Source organism: Pongo abelii, chromosome 7 (genome assembly GCF_028885655.2).
Source record: "Pongo abelii isolate AG06213 chromosome 7, NHGRI_mPonAbe1-v2.0_pri, whole genome shotgun sequence".
Classification (NCBI taxonomy): Eukaryota; Metazoa; Chordata; class Mammalia; order Primates; family Hominidae; genus Pongo; species Pongo abelii.
In genome coordinates this window covers 29079629-29102953 of record NC_071992.2, presented here as the reverse complement: position 1 = coordinate 29102953, position 23325 = coordinate 29079629, and the positions used below count along the sequence as shown (strand labels likewise).

Genomic DNA, 23325 nt, shown 5'->3' with positions numbered 1-23325 from the left:
TTCCTACCTGTGGCTCCCTCTGGAAGGCCCAGGAGGGCTAGATGGGAGGGGTAGTGAGGACCCACTAGTGTCAGCAGAGATGTAGCTGATACCTTTGCAAAGGTGGCCAGAGGGAAGCCTTACTCTCCAGAGACTCCAGTGCTGGGCCCTCATCAGCTCCCAATCCTGGGGTTTTTGCAGTCCCCGCAACCCCCCGTCTTCTGAGTCATCACTCAAACCCACCAGCCCTTCTGACAGAGCTGGAAACAGGCACCAAGCCCTCCAGGAAGCTATTTTTAGGGTTCATCTGTTCTTTTTTATTTCTTCTCTGGATTCCATATTCTCTTACCCCCAGATTTAAAGGACCTAAAGATTCTGGAAATCATTCATTATACCCCCCAGCTCACAAGCTGTGCCTTCTCCCCAACCTTCCCTGTACCACTCCCTCTTTCTTTCTTCCTCTCCGCCCTCACCCCTCTGGTTCTCCGGCTCCACAGGCAGCAGAGAAAGCAGGCTCTTTGTCTGACATCATCTTTCACTCCCTGGCCTGCTAAGAGTTACTCACTCAGGCAATCCCTGCTCCACCAGAGGAGACTGTCCAATTGCCAAGCAACCCACTGGTGGCCAATCACAGAGCTTGGAGGTGATGTCATGGTGAGAGCGAGCAGTGGTGCTGATGTTGAGAGAAGCCCAGGGTACCACTAATTGAGGGAGTGAGGAAGAGAGCAGCTCCCTTCTAACTGGACTGCACGTAAGTAGAAATAAAATGCAACTAATTTGAGGCTTTTCAGGCAAAAGAAAAAACAAGACAGCAGCTACAGTGGGGAGAAGCGAGGGGCCTAGCACTTATTGTGTCACCTTTGGTTTTACTCAATCATTTAAACTTTGTCAGATCTTGGGGGAAAGGGGGTGAGGCAGAAAGAATGGTGCTCGGCCAAGGGGTGAGGGTGGGCTCCGGGTGCCACTTTTATTCCAGAGCTCAGGAGAGGCAGGATGGGTGGGAATTGTCAGATGCTGCGGTGAGTTATTTCTGCATAAACATGTTTTGTTGCTTAAGGAGAAAGGTTTTGTGCCGAGTCTGGTTGCCCCTGCAGCTGGCTGTGACCTGAAGATCCCTTTCAAGTGGGAAGCTCTCCTGTGTTTTTACCTTTTCTTCCTCAGACACAGCTTTTCTTGTCTCCCATTCCCATTTTGATCACCCATCTTTTCCTTCGGCTCTATGCACGGGTTACTTTTTTCTCTTGGTTCTAAGGATGCAATGAGATCATCACCTCCTCTTGGCCCCGCCCCACCCTGAGGTCAGCCTAATCCTACCTGGCCAGAGGTGGCTGGCTCCAAAGCTGAAAACTGCAGACACCCAGAACTGCCACGCCCTGGTCGTTGACTGGGGCCCTGGCCAGCCCCCCTCCTTATTCAGCCCACCACGCTCGCCAGGAGTTTAGGCATCATTCATTTCTCATCCTGGGACTCAGGGTTTTGATGTCCAGCAGCCAGCTGTCCCCACGTGGCGGTGCTGTCTTTGTTTTATTTCTCCCAGGAAGACACAATCAGGTGTGGTGGAGTCTTGTTGTCCTGAACATGAGCAGGTCTCTAGAATACTGTGTGTGTGTGTGTGTGTGTGTGTGTGTGTGTGTGTGTGTGTGTGTTTGTATGGGGGTAGGAGGGAGAGGTCAGGAATGTTCAGGCACCCTTGTCTGAATACCCTGGAAAGGGATACCCTTGTCTCAAGACCAAAAGAATACAAGGTGAGATGGCCAGAGGTGGCCTGCTGAGGCTCGAGGGATGGGTGGGAGGTTGAGAGGGAAGATGAGGGAATCTGTCTCAACCTGAGGCTGAGCCCCCGCCTCCCAGGGGGAGGAAACCTCTCCCACAGGCGGGTGCTAGGGGAATGAGATCATCCTTCAGATGAGGAAATAATCACAGTGCTGGAGCAGTGAGAAGGCAGAGGGGAAAAGGTCTGATCAGCAGCTCCACAGAAGGAAGCCAGAGTCTCCCAGCAATGCTGCCCTAGTCTCTGGCTCACCCCAACCCTCCGCTTTGCTGCTAGGAGCTGTACTTTCACCCCTCTTGGAAACCACTGAGCACCTGTCAGCTGGTCCCAGCCCTCCTGGCATTCTTAGCTCCACCCAGGCCACTCCTGGAACAGCTTTGGAGTGAGCAGGATCTGTAAGTGCTAGATGGGTCTACCATAGAGCATGCTGCCCTGTAGGGAGTGAGTTCCCTATCACTGAAGGCATTCAAGCAGAAGTTGGATGGCCACCCAGCAGGGAGGCTTTGGAGGAGATTTTTGCATTATGTTAGGGATTGGTCTAGGTTAGTGTTTTAACTGAAGGCTGAGACCCGTTAGTACATTGTGAAATCAATTTATGGATTGTAAATGGTATTTTGTTTTAATAAAATGAAATAACAGTAGAAAATAATTAGAGCACATCTCATTTAATGGGATAATTAATGCTTCCTATGCTGTCTTTAGTTACATATCAGTTATGTGTATATTTGTGTGTACAAATGTACATATATGTCTGTATCCGTAATCACATATGTGTGTATATGTCCATATAATGACAAATACATACTGGATCATAATATAAAATGTAGCACCTTTTGTGAGTTTCAGTCAAAAAAGTTTGAGAAACATTAGGCTAAGTGACCTCTAATTACCTCTCCTAACCCTAAGACTACAAGCCTATGAAAAACTCCCAATAGATAGTCAACCTTTTTTTTAAATTTTTAACTGTGGTAAATACACATAACATAAAATATGCCATTCTATTTTTAAGTGTACAAATCAGTAGTATTAAGATTTACATTGTTGTGTATCCAATCTTCAGAACTCTTTTCGTCTTGCAAAACTGAAACTCCATACCCATTAAACACTAACTTCCCATTCTCCTGTGCCCCAGCCCCTGGGAAACTCCATCCTATATTCTTTCTCTATAAATTTAACTCCTCTAGGTACCTCAGATAAGTGGAATCATACAGTACTTGTCTTTTTGTGATTGGCTTATTTTGCTGAGTGTAATGTCCTCAAGCCTCATCCATGTTGTACACTGTGTGTCCCTATTCCCAGGTAAAAAATAAGTGCCTTTAAGTTGCAATTAAATCTAAATTTTTTTTTTTATGGGAAGCTGTCCTTCTTTAGTGAGTTACTTCATTCTAAAGGACCTATCAAAGATGGAGAAGTTTGGTCTAATACTGTCCGTAGTGGCCAGGTTGTCGACTAGAGGTGGAGGGATGGTAGAAGTGTCCTGCGTTTTTGCTTGGATGGCTGCTTAATAGCTAGATTTCACTTTGGTTCAATAAAAGAAACCCAAAGTCCAAGTGGCTATCTTGTTTTACTGGACTAGGCCATTTTAACTACATTTTTCCTGTAGGGGGATGTGGGCTGATTGATAACTTTTAAAATAGAGCAACAAAGATTGACAAACTGAGGTTCAGAAAATAGGGTACTTGAGCAGGAAAAAGGAACATGGGGCAAATAAATTAGGAAGGTAAGAGAGAGATAAAGAAAGGAGGAGAATTGTGTCTATATTAAACCAACTGTATAGAAGGATTGGAAAAATTCAGATATTTTGTGTTCTTGCTTTTAAATAATAGGATATTTAAGTATCAAGATAATAATCAAAGAAAGGTTTAATTTTTCAAGAACACTTCAGATTGTCTCCCCTGCCCCCTCTGATATCTTTATATTATTTCATACTTACCTGGAGATTCTCATCTGGAAACATAGAGTTCCCGGAGATTTTGTTGACACGGATGGGGAGAAATGAAACTTCTTTTGTGGGAGGAGGGATAGACATTTTGGGGAATTGTACAACATGTAAAGTGTAATTTTTGTAATGCCACTTGGGGAACAAATCCATTTTTTTAAGCTTGAGAAATAAACATGCATCATGTATAATTCAATTTGCTTATTAAATTAGCATTTGCTATATTTAGAGATGTGACAGCCTGGGAAAGTTTGCTTTTTCTGTTTTTCTTTAGAGAGGGATGGATACCAAAAATTCTTCCCTGCCATTTAAAAATTGTTTTTTTTTCCAGAGTTTTACATCTCTAGTCCCTCTAGGAAGACAAATGAATACATGCACACCTGCGCCCTTCCCACCTACATATGCATGCACACACATGAACCCCCACATCTGAACACTCCCACTCCATCCCCTACACACACATATGAGTGCTCCCACCCCACCCCCTTCACACACATGTGAGTGCTCCCACTCCATCCCCTACACACACATGCGTGTGCTCCCACTCCATCCCCTACACACACATGTGCGTGCTCCCACTCCATCCCCTACACACACATGTGCGTGCTCCCACTCCATCCCCTACACACACATGTGAGTGCTCCCACTCCATCCCCTACACACACATGAACCCCCATATCTGAGCACTCCCACCCCACCCCCTACACACACATGAGTGCTCCCACTCCATCCCCTACACACACATAGGCATACCTATCCCTCCCCACCGAAGCCCAAAGCTTGCTGGCCTTTCCATCAGTTAAAACTGAGAGCTGCATGTCCACTCCCCTAGGATCCTGCTGTCAGAGGCAGGTGGTAGGAGGCAGGAGAACAGAACAGATCAGAAAAGCTGGGAACCTGGGGCTGGTTGACCTGATTCATGATGGGCTTTAGGCAACTCAGGAGTTTGGATAACAAACTGGAGAATATGAATCCAGAGAAAGGAGCTGAGCGTGGATCTAGGATGAAAGACCTAGAGGGGGAGGATGAGCAGAGTGTCAGTGGACCATGTGGGAGTCTGTGCCTAGACAGCCAGACTAGAGGGAGAAAAATTCACACTGAGCCTGCGGAAAGAGTTGGATAGGGAGTAGCACCTTTCAGGCAGGCTCTGTCTGCCCACAACACAAACACAATTCAACTATTGATCCTGGAGAGGGTTGTCTAGCATCTGCATCTGCCATCAAACCAGATGCATAAGGACTTAAGAAACATACCATGGGCTGGGCATGATGGCTCACACGATGCCCACATGGCTGAGGTGGGCAAATCACTTGAGGTCAGGAATTCAAGACCAGCCTGGCCAATATGGTGAAATTTCATCTCTACTGCAAATGCAAAAATTAGCTGGGCATGGTGGTGCACGCATGTAATTCCAGCTCCTCGGGAGGCTGAGGCAGGAGAATCGCTTGAACCCAGGAGACGGAGGTTGCAGTGAGCCAAGGTTGCACCACTGAACTCCACCCTGGGTGACAGAGCAAGACTCCATCTTAACAAAAAAAAAAAAAAAAAAAAAAAAAAAAAAAAATTCCTTTCTGAAAAACAATTACTCCAAGAAGTACTCTAGCTAATCAAAAAAAATTATCAAATTAAAGAAATCATATACAAAAAAAAATCACATGATATCAATGATGGTCATAAGCAAAGAAAACACCAGAATTTAGAGCCATTGTCTAGTTATAATTGGCATATTTATAAAGCTAAATGCAAATGTCAAACATCTTGAGGCTAGGGGATGTGTTTGTAAGATCATCACTGGATCCCTAGTGCTTTGCATAATGCACATAGTAGATCCTCAATAAATATTTGTTGGATGAATAATGTAAGAAAGAACTCAATAACGATAATCCAGAACTGAAAATCCAGATCATTCTGACAAAACCAGGTTTGTACAGAGAGGTTTGTTGCTAAACCTCTCATCTCACACAAATAAAATCATTAGATACTCTTTTATTCTTAATATTCTTAATGTAGTGAAATATAGACATAAAATATTTTAACATAAAGCTAAAATTAAAAGTAATATGTAAAATTTACAAAGCATTGGAGAATGAAAGAATAAAGAAAACAAGAGCAATATTGCAAAAGATAAGGAATTTCTTTCAGCGTAGTTGAATGTGGGCCAGAAGCTTGGCTCTGTTCTCTCTGAAATCTCAGGTAAGGCACTTGGGCTCCCTGTCTCCTCCTCTGAAAAGAGGTAGGAATGAAAACTCTAGAGAGCTCCATGGCCGCTACTAACTCTGGGACTGCAGAATGGGCAGAGAGCTTGACCTCTGGGAATTTCTACAAGGTCCATTGGTTGTCCTCTGCTGATATGAAAATGAGTTAATTTAGTACACTTGATAGGTCAGGTGTGTGCATTTTAACAGGGACTCTCTGAGGCAATGCCTGAGCCAAAGGATAGATATAATGGTGAGAATTTTAAGCATGGAATGCACCCATAGAAGGGAGGCTGATATGGGGTATTTGCCTGCCCTTCAATCACATGCCATCAGCAATCATCCATTGCACCTACATCTAGGGTGGCCTTGGATATGAGGACATAGCATGGAGCTTTATCAGAAATTGCATGAGCTTTGATATAAGAAGATTTCAATTCAAATACCATGTTTACCACTTTCTACTTGTATGACTTTGGGCAAATCAAGTCACTTACCTAAACTGATGATCTATTAAGTGTGTATAGGATTTGGTGTGGGGAATAAAATGATAAAATATGTATGCCCTGGCCAGGCACGGTGGCTCATGCCTGTCATTCTAGCACTTTGGGAGACTGAGGCCAGAGGATCACTTAAGCACAGGAGCTTGAGGCTAACCTGGGCAACACAGTGAGACCCCATTTCTACCTTTAAAAAAATTTTTTTAAAATGTAGATTCCCTTGCTTTTGTAAAATCCCTGGTTCCTGGCTTATGTAAAAATAGTAGACAGAGGGAAAAAAACCTAGACGAAAATGCCAATAGCATAAAGTAGCAAGACTACAAGGATTTATTTTCTGTTTTTCTGTTACATAGAATTTCTAAAATATAATGTGAATATGTTTGTAATTAAAGCATTATTTATAAGATGCACATATGCCTATAGATGTAATCATAAAGCAATATTCAATCACATTGTTGTTATTGGGAGTAAGATTAAAAGGGCTTGCCCTATATATTGATGCCTTCATGTGCTTTTAACCCAGGACCTCACAGAATTCCTGGGTTACATGCCTCGCACACTCTCCAGCAGCCCAGAATGGAAGTCCATGCCCCTGAACTTGACTTCTGTGATGCTGATTCTTCTGCATATATATATATAAATATATGTGTATATATATATTTATTTTTTGAGATGAAGTCTCACTCTGTCACCCAGGCTGAAGTGCAGTGACATGATCTCAGGTCACTGCAACCTGCGCCTCCTGTGTTCAAGTGATTCTCCTGCCATAGCCTCCCGAGTAGCTGGGACTGGGACTACAGGCATGCACCACCATGCTGGGCTAATGTTTGTATTTTTAGTAGAGACGGGGTTTCACCATGTTGGCCAGGCTGGTCTCGAACTCCTGACCTCGTGATTTGCCTGCCTCGGCCTCCCACAGTTTTGGGATTACAGGCATGAGCCATCACACCCGGCCGCTTCTGCATATATTAAATTGGAAATAAAAATTGCCCAGAAAATCCCATCATTGTGGATTGTTTGGGGCTGTCACTTTTCCAGTTTAATTTTCCTTCTCTGACTTGCCTCTCAACATAGCTGTTAGTGCTAAGAAGGACTCCTCGGATTCAGGCCTTCAGAGTTCTGCTTTTGTCATAGGTGCTTATTTCCTAGAAGCCTATGCCTGTTGGGCACCCTCTGGGAGTTGCCCTTGTCCAGGTCCCCATCATCTCTTCCTCTTGATGCTGTTGGAAGCAAGAGCCTAAGAGGTGATTAAACAATGCCAGTTTCCCCAGACCCGGTGAATCACACACTGTTCTGTTTTGCCCAGTTTCCCTCCGTAGGTCTCACTGGTTCCTTCTTGGTCTGCTCTCTAATTCCCACTCCTCCCTTTATGGCATGGCCCACATTATCGCAGAAGACCATGCTGAGGCCTGCAGAGCATCTGCAGAGCCTCCAAAGGCTCCAATGGCTCTAGATACCCATCCAGGGACCTGTTTTACTTTTCCACCAACAAAAACTCCCGCGGTTATTTTAGGATCTAGCAGAGGGCTTGGCACATAATTAAATACTCAATAAATACTGTAGAAAGAATGAAAACCACATTCATGAAAAAATAATTTATCTCCTTTTGATTTTAAACCAGAAGAAGACACATGGCTGCCAATCAGAGCCTTTTGATCAGCATGAAATAACCAGGGCCACTGTTCTGAGCTGACATGATTCATCCCAAAGCAAATAAATGTGGCATTTAGATAGCTTATGCAGCTAATTTTGGGTAAATATATAACCTCAACTAGATTTTGAAGAAGATTGGCAATAGGGCACAGATTTAAAGAACCACCTTCCTGTACTGCTTGTGGTTAGAGGACCTTAGTCAGAATTCATTGCCCCCACAGCCATGAGGTATTCATCCTGATTCTTGGCCAGAGTTTCTAGATTTGTCTTCTGAAAGCCTTGCCAGGTACAACTCTGTTCAAGCCACTGGGACATGCATTATCTGCTTATCCCTCAAAAATAGTCCAGATGGAATTTGACACATCCTGCAAGCATTCTTGGGGCATTTCTTACAGTGACCAATAAAATGCTTGTTCACTGTGTTGTATGGTCAGTCAGAGGCACTAAGAGGTCAGGCATACACCCAGTAGGTGGACACGTGTCATCTGAGAACTTGGTGCTTTTCTGTTTGCCCCCTGGACATCAGCTGAATTATGGAAAGCCTGGAAGTGTGGGTTGCATGAAAGTGTCCTGCTGGGGTCTCCCTTCTGTGTATCCATCTTCTCATTCAGAGCGGCTCTGGTGACCATGTGGGCTGTCCCCTCTCATCCAGGATGGTGTTTAGGGGCAGAGAAGGAACAAGTATAAAGGAGAAGGGCATTGACACTGGAATCCATCCCATCTCTGCCAGGAGTTCTCTGCGTGACCTCAGAATCTTTGGTCCCCAGGAATGAGGCTATTGGAATTTGGAAGGGACAGTTGTTTATTGTGTGGAACTGATGTGTACAATGCAAGACATTTAGACTCCCCAGCCCCTGCCCACTAAATGCATCCTCAGTCTCATGACCATTGAAAAGTCCCGTGTAGTTCCCGGGAGTGAGACTGCACTGAGTTGAGAACCATGGGCTTGTGATTGCCTGTTCTCTCCATCTCTGACATTCAAATGTTCTGGGTGAAATCGAGAGCTCTGATCTCTTCACTTTAACCACCTTTTTCTCCCCACTATCACACCATGAGATCTCTCCTCAGTCAACAGCCTACAACTTCACTCTCAGCCACGTCTGCCTCCAATCAAAACTTACTCATTCCGTGTTTCCTTATGGCTGGCTCTGTGCTTGGGGGGGTTATCACTCACTGATTTATTTTTTTAACAATTATGCTAATGGTTCAAGCCATCAACAAAAAGCTCTGGTTCCTTGCTTTTCTGTACAGACTCTTAGATGCTGGTGCTGGGAGAAATGTATGGATCAGTTTGTAAATGGAAAAATAGTGCTGGGTGAGATGTGAAAACTCCAGAGTGGAACTCAATCCAGCAGGTCCAACCCACACTTTGTACCCAGACTGCTATTTGGCTTCCAGCCCATCCCTCCTAATTTTTCCCCAAACGAATGCTGCCAGATGAATCTTTTTACACTCTCAGCAGAACCTAAAGACAGAGAGGCTTTCCAATGAAACACATGAGGACTCAAATCCCAGCTCTGCCGCTACCTACCTGTGTGACGATGGTATAATTTATTTAACTGCTGAGATTCAATGTCCTCATTCTCAAAGAACCTAATAGAAAAATGAGATAACAGCTGTGCTTTTCCTGCCCAAGAATGGTAGTTGTTATTATTGCTATTATTATCAGCATCACTGCTGTCTTCTCCCCTCATTCAAAATATGTCGGTGGCTTCCTACTGGGTGGGAGATAAAGCACAAAGTCCTTCACTGGTCCGGAGGTCTCTGCAATCTTCCAGTTCCTATTCTAGCATTCTGTCCCACTGCACCCTGCATGCAGCCCAGTGGGCCTCCTGTGTTCCTGAGTAAACCCAGTCCACATCCCCAGCACATAGTCAGGTTCAAAGTCATTGCAAGGTGATAGGCACTGCAGAACCTCAATTGCATAGTAACCTCATCACAGTCTGGGATGAGGCCACACTCAAACCTTTGCCATCTGAAGATCTAGCAGAGGGCTTGGCACAGGATTATATACTAAATAAATAAATAAATAAATAAATAAATAAATAAATAAATTGGGTCCTGTCTCTACCTGCTCTACTGGATCAATCCCTGCCAGCACAGGGGCTCAGCTGCCCAGGGAGGCCTTGGCTCTTGACCAACCAGTTTGTGTCCATCAGAGGTGCTTGACAGTGACCACCAGGCAGGAGCTGGAGGGCCTGCCATCCTGAGCTCTAGCTCTGGTTCTGGATATTGGCTGAATGACTGCCACATTGACCTTCTGTCTGGGGCTCCTTTGATCTTTGTTGCTGCTGGGTGCAATGAATTTCCTGGTCTTCCTTAGGGGCAATCGAAGGGCTAGGATTGGCTTTCACCTAACAGAAAACACGTAAGGAGCCTCTGAGGGATGGGGATGGAGGTTTGCTTCTGCACTGAGTTTTGCCTTACATTGCTCTGCTGTCTGACTCGGATAGAATCTCCCATTGAGGATTTGCATTCCTTGCCTCATGCTTCCTATGGCCTCTATTGTCTCTTCATCTTCATCATGCCACCTGAATCCCTGGCACTCTGTGGGCTCTGACCTTGAGCATAACACCTTTACTGTCCTTCTTTGACAGTTCCAGGAGACATTTGGTGGCCCTCGCTCCATTACAGGCTGTATTTTGCTGTGGCATAACATGACCACGGCCATTTAACAAACCCCACAAGACAACCTAGCATCACACAACCAGGCCAGGTGCTGGGGAGGCACATGTGACCGGCACCACTGGGCGCAGATGCCACAGGTTATTAGGGATAAAGTTGGGTTTCCTGCCATGGCTGGCGCCACCCAGTGGCAGACTCCTTCCATCGCTGTGCCCTCTGCTTCCCACCTTTTTATCTTCTGTGTCCTTTCTCAGAATGTTCCCTGGGCATATCTTTTGGGTCTTGAGTGCAAAAGAAATGATGTGACTGTTGGCATGAGGATTTATAAGGGCCCCATGGACCCACAGGCACAAGTAAATAGATCATCTTTTTTTTTTTTTTTTTTGAGACAAAGTCTCGCCCTCTCACCCAGGCCGGAGTTCAGTAGCGCGATCTCGGCTCACTGCAACCTTCGCCTGCCAGGCTCAAGTGATTCTCCTGCCTCAGCTTCCCTAGTAGCTGAGATTACAGGCATGTACCACCACGCCTGGCTAATTTTTGTATTTTTAGTAGAGATGGGGTTTCACCATTGGCCAGGCTGGTCTCAAACTGCTGACCTCAAAGTGATCCGCCCACCTCAGCCTCCCAAAGTGCTGGGATTACAGCACGAGGCACCATGCCCGGCCAATAGATCATCTTCAGGAACAAATCAGCCCATGTATGAATGCTGGTACCTGAGGTGAAAAAAACCATGGGTTTGAGCGCTGGCTTTGTCACTTCCTGAGGACATTAGTTTCCCCGGGGCTACTGCATCACATTACACTAACCGGGAGGGGAAGTTCAAAGCTGAGATGTCAATGGACTGAACTCTGCTGAAGACTCCAGGGGAGGATCTGTCCTTGTCTCTTGCAGGTTCTGGCGGCCCCAAAGATTCCTTGGCTTGTGGCTGCCTTACTCCCATCTCTGCCTCCGTCTGCACATGGCCTTTTCTCTCAGTCTGTCTTATGAGGACACTTGCCATTGGGTTTAAGGCTTTCTCAGGCAAGCAGGAATGATCTCTTCTTGAGATCCTTCATTAAGCCCTTTTTTCCGAATAAGCTCACATTCATAGGTTGTAGGGGTTAGGATGAGGATGTATGCATGTAGGGGACATTATTTAACCTACTGTATTGAATGGCCTTGAAAAGGCACTTAGCTTCCCTGAGCCTCGATTTCATTCTCTATAAAATGGGGATAGTAATTCCTACCTTACGAGGCTATTATGAAAATTAAAGTGAGTTTGTCACATAGCAGCTGCTCGGTAAGCACACATTTTTAACACTGAGAGGTCTCCATTGCAAACCCTTTGACCGTGACCAGGCACACCCCTGCCCCCCTCTACAACATCTCGTTTCCTGCCCTGGTTTTCCTCTTCTGGCTTTCTGACCTTCTCTGCATTCCTAAAACTCCTAGCCCATTTCCTTCCATGTAGAAAGCGCTTACCACATATTTTAAAGTTAACTCATATCCCCAGGCCAGGCTGGCTTTCTGTGAGTCCTCAGGACCATAGAGGAAGCATTAGTGAGTATGTAGTTCTTTCGCTGGTTACAATGGAAGAGGTTACAAGTCGAGAGACCTGGAGACTAGACCCAGCTCTGCACCCTTAGAGCTGTGTGACCTCAGGCAAGCGTCTTAACTTCTCTGAACCCCAGGTTCTTCATCTGAAAGCAAAGCTGATGATGCCTGTCTTGTCAGTCTAAGCCAGCTTCATGCAAAGTTAGACTAGGATAATGTGGTGGGTATCGAGTGCCCCCTGAGCACAGGGTCCTATCATCATTTCTAGCTCAGGCTGGGGGCACATTCCATGACTCCAACTGTCTGCTCCTACTCCGTCTGCCTTCTTTCTCAGGCATCCCTCTCTGCCTCCCCTCCACCTATTCGGGCTTCCACTTCTGATCCTTTCCCCGGGTAGAAGTCCAAGGCCACTGCCTCTCTGGCAAGGGCTTACTCACTCTGCCAGTGACTTGTCAGTCAGCCTGGCCATGAGCAGAGACTGGGATGGGGTGTCATGATCAGGGAAGTCGCATGCAGGCACCAGGCCTGCCTCTCTGTTCAGGGACTCACTGGTGCCGTCAGGACCAGCTTAGTTCTGCAGAGAGAAGACCCATTGTGCTGCAATGACAGGGGCCTCTGGCTCCAAAGCACAACAACAAGAACAAGGAGAACAAAGCACTTTAAGTCCAGCTGGACCTCGGTTCAAATGGGCACTCTAACTTGCTAGCTGCATCGCCCTGAGCAGGCACATAAACCCTCTGAACCTCAGTTTCCCCATCCGCACATGGAAACAACAGTCCTTACTTGCGGGGCCAGAGGTAATGGCTCTGAAGCAGGCATGTGGCACCTGATAGCTGTCCTGATGCAAAAGACAGGGCAAAGAGACTAACATTTATTCAGCGCTTCCTGTCTGCTGGATGCTACGCATGGGTTTTTCTCATTTAATTTGTACAGCTCTGTGCAGGATTAAGATGGAGAAAGAGACTAGTGAGAGCTGGTAAGAGAGGTGATGCTTGTATTTGACCCCACACTGGTCTAGCCCTAAAGCCAGAGCTGAGTTCACTGCCCCATTGCCTCCTCCTGCCAGTCCCCAGCCAGCACAGAAAGGCAAGGGGCTTGAAGTGGGTCTCAGTCTCTTTGGCTGGCGAGGATGCAGGCAGTGAGCCTGCTGGCTCTCGCCACCCTCCCCTGGCACAGTGACCACAGAGGGTGACCGAGGATCAAATGGTCCTGAGAATGGCCACTCACTGCTGGCCGCTCCTCACTCTCTTGGTAGTAGCCTTCATGGGCTCCCATCACCTCCACCCCTCTGATCCTCCCAGATCTGCTCCTTCCCTGACTCTCCTGTTTTGTCTCCTGCCCCGCCCCCTCCTCTTCTCATTTTCTGATCTAGCGTCAACCAGCTTGACCTGATCCCGTGGACACTGAGCGGCGTTCTCACCCTGACCCTTGGCTGTGATGTTCCCTTGCAGAATGCCCTCCTGCCAGCTCCTGTCTGATTCTAACTCATCCTTCAAGGCACCGCTCAGGTGCTACCGACACCAGGGACTCCTTCCAGGCTCCCTGGCTCATGCTGGGGGTGTGGAGCCCTATCTCTGTGTCCCACAGCAATTCCTCATGCTGATTTCTGGTGGTGCGCTGGCTGGCCCTGTGATGACGACATGATTCCTTAATGTTTTTCTTTCCTGTGTCCCGGATTGTCTTAAATAGGGTCAAACACAGCTTAGGTCAGTCGTCTTGGGAAAGGGAAGGTGAGAGCTATCTGAAGAGGCCTGTTAACATCCTATGTCCAATTCCCTCTCATCCCATATCAGAATTGGCCCAAAGACTTCTGGGGCGTGTGCGGGGAGAAGTTCAGGACACACAGTTATTTTATGAATGCCTCCCAGCTGATTCTGCAGGAGGATTTGCCTGTCACCCTAACCCTTGAATTGGGCCAGGTTCTTGAGCTATGGAGGGAGACAGATGAGCACCCCTTGATCCATACGTTTTTGGGAAACCCATGCTTGCATGTGCTGTGGGGATTGAGACTGGAAAGCCAATTATGAAGTATCATTAGTGCATGGAATCTGAGCTTGTTTAGCGTCATGTGGGAGGGAGATCGGGGTGGGGGACCCCCAGGGAGAGTTGGTGGGGAGAGGGCCTGGAGGAAGAGCAAATGAGGTACCCCTGAGATTCCCTCCCCAGTGTATAAAGACCTTTCTTATGAGAATAACCTGTCTAATCCATTGATGGTAAAATCCTGTCCTCCCCTTTTCTCAGGTTGGTGACAGCGTCCCGAGCTGGTAACAGACCCACTCTGTAACTTTCAGCTAGATTCAGCCACCAGATCCCAGAAACATGACCCTTGCTGGTAGGTACAAAAACCATGTGTGATGGGGCATAGGCCATTCCCCCCGTCCTCACCCAACATGGACTCACAGAAGCAGGGAAGCACACAGCTGGCAGGAGGCACACGGGGTGTGTGGCGGGGGTGCAGGTAGTGATGGGAGGCACACCACTGCCTGTCACCACAGGCGACAAGTTGAGCAAGTGGTGGGGGGTGTGTCACAGCTGAGATTTTCTTCCTTTGCTCATCTGTATATGTGTGTGTTTTTTTAAAGTTTTTATGATGCCTATATATTATTTTTGCATTTACACGTATTTTCAAATCTGTAAAAGGAAGCTAGGTGTAGTGGCATATGCCTGTAGTCCCCAATATCAGGATCGCTTGAGCCCAGGAGTTTGAGTCCAGCCTGGGCAACATATTGAGACTCTCATCTCAACAAAAAATTGTACAAGCGAATGAGGATGGGGGAACACCTGCGCTGTGCTAGGGGTCAGCTAAGGGCTGCAGCCTGAGCAGCCAGACACACGGGCCCCAAGGCGGTAAGGAGAGGGACTTTCAGGAGCCAGGGCAGCTCTGGCCCCTGACATCCCAAACACAGATAGACTAGAGGGTGGCGGGGATATGCTCCAGCTTTTGGGGACACCAGTGACCCCCAGGCTCTGTGCACTGTGTTGGAAAGGTCAGAGAAGGCTCATAGCCTGACCTTATGAGGGGCAGACGAGAGGAATGGTGGTGAGGACGGTCCCCTCCTATCCAGCTCCTTAACCCTGCAGGCCAGCGCTGCCAGGTATTTGGAGTAGAATGGAGTGTGGGTCTCCTGTGTCCTGGAGAAAAAGAATCGGAATGTCCTGGGGCAGATGTTGGGGGATGGAGAGCTGAGGCACTGGTGCTTGGGACCTTTCCATGAGGGCATTTTGCTTTCTGGTCTGCAAGGGGAGGAGACATACTGTGGAGAAGGATCTGATGCTCTGGAAGGCTTAGGTTTCCATAGGAGATAGGAGTGGATTCGAATCCCACACAGGGATCCTGAACAGTAGGGCTCAGGGCAAAAGGCCTGGATCCCCAGCCTTGGAGTGTGTCTGAGTGGTTTGAGTGCCTTTGTGGAACCCTGGGCTGCTCAGAGCCCCAGACCCGCGGGCACACTGGCTTCTGAGGCTAAAAGAGGCACCATCCTCACCTGACTGGGTGTTTCCGCAGCCTACAAAGAGAAGATGAAGGAGCTCCCGCTGGTGTCCTTGTTCTGCTCCTGCTTCCTGGCGGATCCCCTGAATAAGTCGTCCTACAAATATGAAGGTCAGTGAAGGCTCAGCCAGGAAAGTGAGGGGCAGGGGGATCCCTGTGTCCTGTCCTCATGGGTCCTGCACCCCGACCCCAGTTCAGTGAATCTCTCCTCCCGAGACGGTTTCCTTCCCAGTGCCGATGAAATCACAGGAGCCTGAGGGTCTGAGCTGCAGTGGTCCAGCCTGAGCACTAGGGCGAGGCCATGAAGGTCTGCATCAGGCGCCCCCAGAGTGCACTCGATCTTGTCACCTCTGTGCATGCATCCAGCAAATCGAGACTGGGGGGTATGCAAAGGTGAGCCAGACAGAGATTCTGCCTGTGGGGAACATCTAGACCAGAAGAGAAGATGAGACGATGTGAGTCAGTTTCCAGGTCAACAGGTCTCCTCTGGGAAGGGTAGAGAATGCTCTGGGAGAGTCTAGAGGTGGGAAGAGGAGGTTCTGTAGCAGCCATGCTGTGTGGGGCCTGTAGCCGGGACAGCCCCAAGACACCAGCAGGGAGCACTGGGTGGCCACGTCCTCACCAGGGGTGCTCGGGGACCAGGTGACCTCCTAATGTCCTGGTTAGAAGCAGGGATGGGTTTGGTTTGGTCTGGCACCAAGGAACAGGCATGCTCGGATGACCTGAGGTGGTTTTTTCTGTCTAGGCTGGTGTGGGAGACAGTGTAGGAGGAAGGATGAAAGCCAGCGGAAAGACAGTGCTGACTGGAGAGAAAGAAGAGCGCAGGGTAGGAGGGAGGCAGCGGAGGGATTCCGCAGGCCGAGCGTCAGATGGGCAGTGGCCGGGGGTGGGCGGGGGCTGAAACGCACCCCTGCGTGTCACCACAGAGGATAAATTGAGCAGCTCAGCAGTCAGAGGAGGCTGGTGGGGGAAGCAAAGGCGAAAGCAGCCAGTGTCGTAGGAAATCACATTGCCTGGGGCCCCCTACTCTTGCGGGCTGAAGCCTCAGGGTTGCTACAAACTCCTTCAGCCCCGTCAGAGGCCATTGCCCTTAGGTACTAGGTTGCAGGACTGAGCCAGACCCCAGTCTCCAGCTTGCTTGGGGCCCCAGCTCTCCTACTCCCGTGTGCATGCGCCGCGTGCTTGCTGGGTGTCTGTGCATTCTTCAGGACGTGAGCAGCCCCTTCTCTGCCCTCTGTAGCAGACACGGTGGACCTGAATTGGTGCGTCATTTCCGACATGGAAGTCATTGAGCTGAACAAATGCACCTCGGGCCAGTCCTTTGAAGTCATCCTGAAGCCACCCTCCTTTGATGGGGTGCCCGAGTTCAACGCCTCCCTGCCCAGGCGGCGAGACCCATCCCTGGAAGAGATCCAGAAGAAACTAGAAGCGGCTGAGGAGCGAAGGAAGGTAAATGCTGCCCTTTCCTTCTTTCCTCCCTGTCAGCATAAAGGGGAGGGAGGTGGAGAAGACAGGTGGTGGACCTGAGCTGGGGGTAAGCTCATCACCAATCTGCAATATTTAGGGAACATCTCCCGAGTGTGCGGTGGAGAGTGAGACACCATTGAGGGAAACAAAGAACTAAACACCCTTGGCCTCTTGCAGCTCACAGTTTGGTTAGGGGGATAGGACATTGCACTACGTTCCTCCAAGAGGTGGCCCTATATGCACGGTGGCAAAAATAAGACTGACAAATACTAAGGATTTAGGGAAGGCCTGGGGAATTAAGGAAAGAGCTTCTTCCTTGAAGGAGGGAGAGAAGATCATGGTGTAGTGCATCTCGAGGCCCGGGATGCCTTCTATGGATTCTCATGGCTTGATTCTGATGCCATCTTCTACGTGTGACTTTTCTTCATCGTTCGAAAAGAAAATAATCCCCTATCGTGAATTCCTTCAGTGCATCCTGTCTATACCTTAGGGCATATGCCTACACTAGTCTGGATTTTAGTGATTTATATATGTCCTATCTCTGTGAGACTTTTTTTTACCCCAAGCTGTTAGACCAGTGACTGGCACATAGTATAAGATCATTTAGTGTTTGTGAATGAATGAATGAATGAATGAATGATGGCAATGAACAAAAGGGCCATGAAGGTATTTAGGAAAAGGCTGGGGAAAAAAATCAAAGAATGTGGAAGGCTCTGAAAGTGGTGGGGAGAATTTAGGAAGTGTCCTTGCTTCCTGCTAATGGGCTGGGGACCAGGCCCAGGGAGGTGAGTGTTCTGAGTGTGCAGCTTTTCAGCCACAATGGTGAAAATAAACCCTGGCACACTCACTGTGAAGGGCCTCCTTCTGCCTTTATGCTTCCCCAGTACCAGGAAGCGGAGCTCCTGAAACACCTAGCAGAGAAACGGGAACATGAGAGAGAGGTGATCCAAAAAGCCATTGAGGAAAACAACAACTTCATCAAGATGGCTAAGGAAAAACTGGCCCAGAAGATGGAATCCAACAAGGAGAACAGGGAGGCCCACCTCGCCGCCATGTTGGAACGGCTGCAAGAGAAGGTGAGGGGTCCCTGGCTAGAGAGGAGGTTCCTGGGACACCCTGTTTTCCTTCTGCAGCAAGTATGTGGGGACCTACTGATCATCTCAGGGAGGAAGCAGCCTCGGGCAAAAATCAGGATCTTTTTCTTAGGCAGGATCCTTAGAGAGTTCTGAGGGATGATCAGGGAAGTCAGAGGCAAGAAACAGGAACCAGACTCAGGGTTTCCTTGGGGGATATTCTGCACAGTTACACAATTAAAATCCTTCATTGCCTTAGGGAGGGTATATGTCTGATTTTCTAGAAGAAGCCTGTCTAATACAAAGGAGTAGAGATAGACAAGCAGGTATGCATTCCTAGCTTCATCCCTGAATGGACTGATTCGATGGAAGGAAAGATGCTTTCTTGAGCTCTTGGCTCTAAGTCACAGGTATGATGAGCTGAGATTCCCACTGAGCAGGAAACATGATTCTCTCTAAACCTCTTGACACAGACCCAGTGAGTCACAGGTCTTTCCAATATGTTGCCTTTTGTCAATAAATGGAACGGTGTCACCTAAATATGAGAAACATGAGGCCAGGGTTGGTTCTGTGTGTCAGCAGAATACCGGCCCGTTCTGCTAAGAACATGCTGGCCTCATTTCCTGAGTCTCAAGGCCGCCCCAGTTTCTCCTGCAGCTCCTGGGAGAGCTCCAGCTCTGTGTTTTATTTCCAGGAACCGCCTGCTGCGCGGTGACTCCCGGGACCTGATCGGTGGCCTCGTCCCATGGTGAGCAGCGTGGTCCCCGCTCCTTCCTGCCCATCCACCTAGGGTCTCAGGCCCTTGGCAACAGGTCCTAGAAGGATCTGGTTTCTTCACGAGTTGTCTGAATGTTGCATAGGCCCTGGAGCTGGCCAGCACGAGGCAGCCCCTGTGCTCTGATGCACCAGCCTGCAAAGCTTGGCAGGGCCTCCACCAAGCGTCACATGGGAGGGAGGTGATCTGGGTCGGCCCTCAGGCTTCTCCAGTTATGGAGGGATGACTTGGAGCAAACTCTTAACAAAAACCTGGGGTTGGGCTAAGATGGTCATGGCCCTGAGGTCAGACCCAAAACAAATCACTGAGGCTCGACCCAGGATATAGCACTTGAGAGACTCTGCAAAATACTTTCATTTCCTCTCACCACTGTCCTCACAACGAGTCCCTGAGGCAAGCTGGACAGGTGTTATCCTTATTTTGCAGATGAGAAAAACATGTCAACAAAGGTCAAATGACTTGCCCAGGGTCACGAAACTAATAAGCAGTGGAGCTAGGACTAGCACCCAGCTCTTTGGCTCCAAGTCCAAGTGGTTCAGGGAGACCAGCCTGTGATTGTCCTGCCAGCCTTTTGTCATCAAGAGGGACTTTGGAGGCCAAGGAAAGGGAGTTCAGAACCTCAGGCTCTGCCCAGTGAGCTCACCCAAGAACGGAGGTAGATTCAGAGGCAGAGAGATCGGTAGATTCAGAGGCAGAGAGACTGGAAAGGTCCATATTGTAGAGTGATGGTTGTGGAGGTTGGGTAGACTCAAAGAGGTGTGAGGTCAGAGCAGACATTTGAGGGGGCAGCATCCCTTTGGGACCTCAGCCCCTACTCCCCTTTACCTACTGGTGGAGGCAGGAGGTTGGGTGAGAGTTGGGTGTATGTTTTCTGCCCTGTCCACCTGTGCACCAGGCCAGGGACACCTTCAACAATGCCTGCCGTGCCAGTGTTTGTGTGGGTCACTGACCCCATGTACAAGCGTCGCTTGGTATAAAATTCAAAAATACAGATTCTTGGATCATTCCCCAGAACACTAACCCTGGCTGTCTAGGGATGGTGCTTCCTAGGTCATGCTGATACGGACCAAAGTTTGGGAACCCCTGCCCTGTGCACACCACTCCTCACTCCTAGGCCACAGAAAGTTCTAGGGTGTCTGCAGGGACAGATTTGTAGTTTATAGTTTATCCTGAAAACCTGGGTGCCTCAGCGGGTCTACTTCAGGATGATTCTGTCATCTGGATGTGACAGTGCCAGGCTCTGGGAGGGACAAAATTTGTTGAGCGCTTGCTGTGTGTAAGGCACCATAGTAGAAGAGAAGATGTGGTCCCTGCCCACAGGAAAGTCACCGTCTAATAGAGAACCCAGCAATCTGCACAGTGAGCAGGTGAACACTAAACATCACAGAACTTGAGGGGTGAGAGACCCCCTGTCTATGCCCTTCTCTTTAAAGATCAGAGAACTGAGGCCTGGTTGGAGAAGTAAGCCAGCCAAGATCCTCCTGCAGATGGGCCTTGGAAGGCAGATACCATCTTTTGGCTGCACTACCCTGTGAAATAAAAGAAGGTTCTCTTATGATAGGTGTAAGAAAGTCCACTTTTTGGAGTTGGGCAACATTTTCAAAATTCTTCTGTCGATTTGCACTTTAAGAGTCCACACCTGGGCACAGTGGCTCACATCTATAATCCCAGCACTTTGGGAGACAGAGATGGGAGGGTCATTTGAGGCCAGGAGTTAGAGAACAGCCTGGGCAACATAGCAAGATCCCATCTCTATTTTTGTTTAAATAATAACAAAGGAAAATCAAAGAGTCCTCATCTTTCACCAAGAGGGTTAAGGCAATTCTCGCAAAGGAGATGGATGATAACTAGAAGCAGTAGGCAGGTGCATGTGATTTGTAGGGGATACTTGCAGTGAGGCCTGTCTGTTCTGCCTGCTCCTCTGGCACAAACTACCCCCAGCAGCTCCTTATATTAAGTCAAACCATACAATCTAATCCAAACCACAGAATGGCCTGTGAGGTGAGGGAGGGAGAGGCTAGGGGGTCCCAGGTCACTGTAAGGTGGGCCCCTTCCACAGTTTGGCACCCACAGGACCCTGAGCTCACTGGGGCAGCACCAGTAGGCTCACCCCCTGCCTCCTGCCAGCCTCACCTGCCACCTTCTCCCCCTCTCGGGACGCCTTCGCAGACACAGCTCTTCACTGCCTGTGGTGGCCACTCTTTGCTTTTGGTTCTCTTGCCCCTTGGCCTCCCTTTTTGTCCCAGGGCAGCCTTGTGTGACCTGCCCTTTTCCCTCCCTTCCTTTCCAGGACAAGCACGCCGAGGAGGTACGGAAAAACAAGGAGCTGAAGGAAGAGGCCTCCAGGTAAAGCCTAGAGGCCAAAGAACTTTCCAGGTCAGCCGGACAGCTCCAGCAGCTCCACGTTCCAGGCAGCCTCGCCCGCCGGCTGCGCTCCCAGCACTGGGGTTTGGGGGGAGGGGGGTGGCCAAGGGGCGTTTCCTCTGCTTTTGGTGTTTGTACATGTTAAGAATTGACCAGTGAAGCCATCCTATTTGTTTCCGGGGAACAATGATGGGGTGGGAGAGGGGAGAGGAGAGAGTTTGGGAAAGGGAGATGGAGAAGAACTCAAGGACGTTGCAACCCTGCCCGGCGCAGATCTGATTTTCACATCTCTACCTGGACATTGAGCCTCCAGGCACCATGTTGAGGAGAGATGAAAACCAGGGCAGTAGAACTTCAGGGTGAAGGACAGAGCCCTGGGTGGGGCAGTGGCTGCAGGGCGCACCAGAGAACCCAGCCAGAGGGGGTGTGAGGACCAGAGGTGTTGCTTCCGCCCTGCAGCAGGTGGGATGAGGTCTATGTGTGTGTGTGAACCATCATTTTTTGATCATCATGACCAATGAAACATTGACTCCAAGTGTCCAGTTCTTTATTTCCCAAATGTGTCCTTTGGGTAATTGTTAAAAAGTTCTTGAAACCTGGCTTTCATCCATCTGATGGCAGATGCCCCTTTGCTTCCTTAATTCTGCCATTCAAGCATCTGGAGCCTGGGTGAGGTGGGTTGAATCATGCCAGCCTTTGGCATAATTGAAAGGTTTTCTCTTCTGTTTTTTAAAATCCCCTCTGTGGGCTAATCTTGATTGGATAGCATGCACTAAATTGATGAGAAAAGAAACTCAATCTTCCTTTCAACGAACTGACATCCTAATATGGTCCCCAAGATGCATTGCAAGAAGGAAGTTGTCTTAGTCACAACTGTTCAGACTGCTATAACAAAATAACTTAGACTAAGTAATTGATAACAGAAATTGATTGCTCACAGTTTTGGAGGCTGGGAAGTCCAATATCAAGGCACCAGCAGATTCAGTGTCTGGTGAGGGCTTGCCATCTGCTTCAAAGATGATGCCTTTTTGCTGCATCCTCCCATGGCAGAAGGGAAGGGCAAAAGGGCTTCCTTGAGCCTTTTCTTTAAGGAACTAATCCCATTCATGAAGGTGGAGTCCTCATGATCTCACCTCTTAAGGCCCTATCTCTTAATTCTGTAGTGTCGGGATTAGGATTCAACCTGTGAATTGGGGGAGACAGCAACATTCACACCATAGCAGAAGTCCTCCATGCTTTGGGGGTTTGAGATTCTAGGTAGGTTAGAAAATGCGAGCAAGGAAATAAAGTGTTTGCTAGTAGAAGGCAAAGGAGGCATCCAGACCCAGCAGTCTTGGTCTCCAGGACACTGAACCATGGCTGGAAAAGAAACTCTCCTCCTCCCTTCCCCTGCAAACATGAGTGCAGGGGCTGCCTGTGTTAACTGGATCCCAGGACCTCTTCCCACTCTGCTCTGCACACTGTGTAGTTTTTTACAGCTTTGCAAATAAACCCTTTGGTATAGCCTTTTTTTCTTTCTTCTCACTAGTGGTACTATAATTTAGCTTTATTTTAAAATAAGATAACAGGAGGATCAAAGATGAAGATGTTGATGATGATAATGATGATGATGGTAATGATGATGATGGCAGCAGCTAACTTAGGCAGCACTTACTAGATGTCCTGCACTTTTCTGGACTTTTACATCTATATTATCTCACTTATCTTCACACCACCTGTAGGAGGTAGGTACTCTTATCATCCCATTTTGCAGACAAAAAAATTGAGGTCTAGAAAGGGTAAGTAACTTGGCAAGGTCACACACGGAGTAAATGGGAGAACAGGGACTTGAATTGGGCGGTTTGCTCCCAGAGTCCGTATTCTTAGCCACTGGAGTGTGCTGCTTCTTGACACCTCCAAACTAGCATCTGAGTCCCAGAATAGGGTTTCTCAAGCTGTGAGTGGTGACTCACTGGATCTTG

The 23325-nt window shown here is 48.3% G+C and overlaps 1 protein-coding gene across 4 annotated transcripts; it reads left to right on the top strand.

The window, feature by feature from the left end:
- The first annotated feature begins 631 nt into the window (after positions 1–631).
- STMN4 (stathmin 4) lies at positions 632–21902 on the top strand. Of its 4 annotated transcripts, XM_024250701.3 has the most exons (8): positions 632–730; positions 14437–14527; positions 15701–15796; positions 16431–16511; positions 16926–17134; positions 18037–18228; positions 18920–18973; positions 21291–21901. In XM_024250701.3, the coding sequence occupies exons 2-7, from the start codon at positions 14515–14517 to the stop codon at positions 18938–18940; spliced, it is 612 nt and encodes a 203-aa protein (XP_024106469.1). In that variant the 5' UTR covers positions 632–730; positions 14437–14514; the 3' UTR covers positions 18941–18973; positions 21291–21901.
- Positions 21903–23325: the final 1423 nt, after the last annotated feature.